We start from the raw sequence: 4690 nt of genomic DNA, 5'->3' as shown, positions 1-4690 counted from the left end.
GCGGCGGCGCCATAGCTACACCACTCGCGATGGTCCATAGCACATATCCATAGCACGCATCCATAGCACACATCCATAGCACGCATCATTCCATACAAAAAACATATCTTAGTTGAATCCGTTTCCACCAGTGCTAAGCTATGTGCACCAATAATTATGATTGGTGGATATCAAACGCATCCATAGCATCGTAGCATAGCACATCTCTGGTGGAAAAGCACCCTTATGCGCGCTGAGTAATTATGAGCAGTTTGTCTACTGGGAACGTAGCCTAAGGCAACCAAGAATCAGTGTAACTAATGCAATGCAACGATGAGTAATGAAATTCTGTTATCAATAAATTATAAGTATAGGTGCCTAAATATTTCATTGTTTTTACTGGAAAGAAGTGATCCATCAATCCATGTTATAAGTGATCGTATTGTTGTACCTACACTTTCTTTTGTAAACTAAGTAGGTAGATGTTTTAAATATTTTTTAATTATTAAAATAAAATGTCGTGCCTTATTTTGGTTAAAGTTTTCATTACCTATAGAATTGCTTGCATACCTATATACCTAACATCACACATAAATTTAAGAATAAAAGCTCTCGAAAAAAACCGATTTGTTATGAAGATGAAGTAGTTATAGCGAAGATATTTAAAATAAGACCACTGCATAAACACGAATAAATATTTAAACGTGTATTAAATAAACATTCCAAAACGACGAATAACCAAAAACACTATAAATTCTTAAACAAACACAGTTCCACTGCACAGTCCAATCCATTACAATCTTCCTAAACCTAAGTTAAATTCAGATCACCTCACAAATAAATATAGCATAAAATCATGTCGGAATTATAGCTATTAGTTGTAGCGTTAACAGCGAAATAATTTAAGTTCAGGCACAAATCGATGCTGTTCTAACCCATTTCAGCTTCCCCTTGCTTTTCCCTCTCTTCAAATCACTCAAAGTCTTGCACTCTGCTTCGGAGGCAGAAGTGTAACCCATATTCGTTGGTTCTTCATCATCGTTGATGACCCTTCGACTCTTCCGTGCTGCTAAATCTGTTTCGGTTATGAAAGTGGTCAAAGCTGGCGATTTAGGTCTATCATCGACGCTTTCGATCAGGATTTTTCCTGTCTCACTAACCAAATTGTTCTTCTTCGTCTTTATAAGATTTCGGTGCTGTGAATTCACGTGAGACCCCAACTGCCTACGGTGTTGGAACTCTAGGCCACAAATCTGGCACTTGTGAAGACTAGTTGACTTGCAGGAGTCCGTTATCCTGTCAGTTAAAGTAGATGTTTTAGGGTCAGTTGTGCAATCTATGAGCCTGGACGCTTCAGACTGACTGATAGACGGGAAGTTTTTGTTGATGAATGTACTGGTGCAACTAGAGGCTCGTCCTATGTCCTGGGTTGCGCTGTCTTTACTTCCCTTGTAACCGATGATAGAATTAAAGGAGCTCTTCCTTCTTAACATGGAAAAGTAGGAACTGGACTTCTTGGCAACCGACTCCAGTTTATTTCTTGATGCATTTGAATTTGAAACGTCATGCTCCATAAAAGAAACAGCTTTCTTAACCTTTTCATCGAGTACGCTTTTATCAGTCTCCGTTTGTGAGTCGATAGCTTTTGTTTCGGTTTTGTTGGATGTGGGGGTTGATTTGCCGCTCGAGTGAAGGTTCAGTTTGTTAAAGCCTATATGCTCATTCTCATGGGATAATTTATCAGATTCCCGCTCGAAGCCCTCATGACAGTAGAGGCAGGTATACTTCCGTTCAGTGAAGTGACATAGGTTGAGGTGGTCATTGTAGTTTATTATTCCTGAAAAAACGAATGAAGCTGTAACTATTTGTATCCGATTGTAAGTAAGTCTGCTTATGGATGAACTTCATTGGTTAGGTCATAAATGTCTAGTATCTAATAGGTCTTGGATATCGTGGATACACTTTCAGATCAAAAACATGAACAGAAGTAAATGAAACGAAACGGAATTACGATGTGCAAGTTACTACAAAAAGCTCCACCCCTTACCATATAGCATGACATTACACCCAGTGATCGGGCATTTCCTGGGCGTAGTATCCAGCAAACAATTCCTCTGCACCGATTGCATGTAGTTCAAGATAGCTGGACTCTTGAAATCATGGATAGCGCTTTCAGATTGCACTCTCTTCGGACATTTTATTCTCCTAAACCTGAAACCTTTCCTTCTTCGCTTACTATTGCTTCTGTAGTTGATAATATTATCGGATATTGCGTAAATATTGCTGCTGCAATTGTGGGGGCAGATTTTCTCCACTCTCAACCCAAAAGCTCTCTGCATAAAACTTTGGAACCTGGTGGGTCGTTTCGTTCCAGTTTTGAATGGGGCTTTAGGCATATCTTGGTGGTTAGAAGCACAATTGCAGCCTTGAAGGTTCAAGTTGGATACTTGTGTCATTTGGTATCGATAGGAATTGTCACTAGATCTGTCTATTGAGCTTCCACAGTTCACGTGATTCTTCCCAGTTAAAACGGTTGATTGATCAGAGAGTTCTGCTGGTTCTATATTGTCTACATTGATTTCTTCTGAGGTTCCAACATGTGCATCAGTGTTGGTTCTGTACGATCGTTTTTTCCTTCTATGGTTACTTTCTTCATCGTCAACATGATCACTTTGTTCTGTCTCCGGTAGATAGCCTAGTAAGCTTGCATCATATATTTGAAATAGCTTCTTTAGGCATTTGTACTTCGCTTTTAGAACCTCGTGTTTTTTCTTGGGAACCCATTTCTTCTGTGCCTCTTCTTCTATTTCATTTCTCTCCGGTATGCTCGTGAGTCGGGAGTGGTGTTTACTCATGAATGTTGTGGTCTTGATGTGGAAGTAACAACAGATTTTTGCTAGCAGAAAGAACAGAATACTAGCGAATATTTCGCAATTTTGATTGGGTATCATCCCTGATACACTTTGCCGAATTTGTTATCAAAACTACGCAGATTTTTATAAAAACAGTTGTTCAATAGTTGCATGGTGACAGTTGCGGACAGCTTTTGAAAGTAGAATGTTATGGTTTATGCCAATTTTCTCTATTACAAGTTCTATTATCTTTGTCAGCCACCACCGAATAAGGTTTTCTCGGTTTTCTGGCTTTCCCACGCTCAGTCATTTATGCCCAACATCATCATCATCATGACCATCTACTATCCTGAATACTGCAGATGTTTGACATCTATATGTGTGTTTTCCTAGATGAATATTATGTACCTTCTTGATATAACGGCCTCGGTAGCATTTTAGTGCTTGGCTACGGTCGAAGTAGTAAATAAGTGGGTACACTACAGAATTCCGAATTACTTTTTTACGAATATGAAAATAACGATTTTCATAATTACGAATTTCATAGTTCCGAATAATTCACAATCCCGAATAGTATATTAAACGAAATTTCAAACAACAGATTTATTAAAATAACGAAAGTCAATTTTCCGAATATTATTATTTCGATGTTTCCAAAGTACGATTTTTTATTATATCGAATTGTTAAAATTACGAATTCCGAAGTTTTAGTATTCCGAAAATACAATTTCCGCAATGTTTCTTAGTGAATAGTCAGTGTTTATTAACAGCATAATCCGTATACAAACAAAAATAAATAAGCTATATTATATGAAACGCTCCGCTCCGCTTCGCTGCGCTCCGCTTTGTTTTTCGATATCTATGTGTACCTAACACGCTCCTCCTCGCTTTGCTCGTCGTCGCACCTATCTTTAGGTTTAGGTCCTAAGCTTTTTAAGATAAAACACCGTAAAAATCCGAGCAATTGTATTGCTTTGTTCTGTAACTTAACAACAAGTACTAAAAATAGTTTACTATTTAACAAAACTTGACAAACTTTGTTTACTCTATATTTGAAACGCTCCGCTCCGCTTTGCTGCGCTCCGCTTTGTTTTTCGATATCTATGTGCACCTAACACGCTCCTCCTCGCTTTGCTCGTCGTCGCACCTATCTTTAGGTTTAGGTTCTAGGGTTTTTAAAGTGCGTATGATTTGCTTTGATTTGTTGTGAAACTTAACAACAAATAGTTTTCTATTTAACAATATGTCTTTTAAGCCGTATGTTAAACGTTCCGCTGCGTTCCGCTTTGTTTTTAGACATCTTTGTGCACCTAACACGCTCCTCCTCGCTTTGCTCGTCGTCGCACCAATTTTTTGGTTTAGGTTCTAAAGTTTTAAAGACGTTTATGCGTTTTTGTCAAAATAACGAATTATCATATTTCCGATCGGGATTTTAAATTTTCGTCATTATAATAAATCGGTAATTTATTTTTCGTATATTAAAGTAATCGTATTTTTTAACGTTCGTATATTTAACAATCGTAATAATAAATATTCGTGATTTTAATATTCGAAATTATAATTTTCGTGATTTTTATAATTGGGTATTTTAAAAAATCGGTATTGCAATATTTCGTAAATTACATATTCGGTGTTATCAAATTCGGAAAAAAGTTTTTCGGAATATTTGGGTGTTCCCTAAATAAGTACCTCAACCACTACTATCTGACCTATGGGAGAGGGATCCTTTATAATCCGTGGTACTTGCGATAGTACGTCCATAAGATTATACATAGCTAATACTCGTGAAGTGTAATTATAGAAAGGAAGGATAAAACGCACGAAAGTTTCAGTAAAATAGTGAGATATAGTTACAATAA

At 37.2% G+C, this 4690-nt stretch overlaps 1 protein-coding gene across 1 annotated transcript; it reads right to left on the bottom strand.

Moving 5' to 3' along the window:
* Window positions 1–660: 660 nt before the first annotated feature.
* On the bottom strand, window positions 661–3291 carry LOC105387108. Its single transcript, XM_011557784.3, has 2 exons — window positions 2027–3291; window positions 661–1816 (listed from the first exon to the last, which is right to left on the bottom strand). The coding sequence occupies exons 1-2, from the start codon at window positions 2928–2930 to the stop codon at window positions 888–890; spliced, it is 1833 nt and encodes a 610-aa protein (XP_011556086.3). The 5' UTR covers window positions 2931–3291; the 3' UTR covers window positions 661–887.
* Window positions 3292–4690: the final 1399 nt, after the last annotated feature.

This window comes from Plutella xylostella, chromosome 2 (genome assembly GCF_932276165.1).
Source record: "Plutella xylostella chromosome 2, ilPluXylo3.1, whole genome shotgun sequence".
Lineage (NCBI taxonomy): Eukaryota > Metazoa > Arthropoda > Insecta > Lepidoptera > Plutellidae > Plutella > Plutella xylostella.
This window is presented reverse-complemented; position numbering and strand designations above follow the sequence as displayed.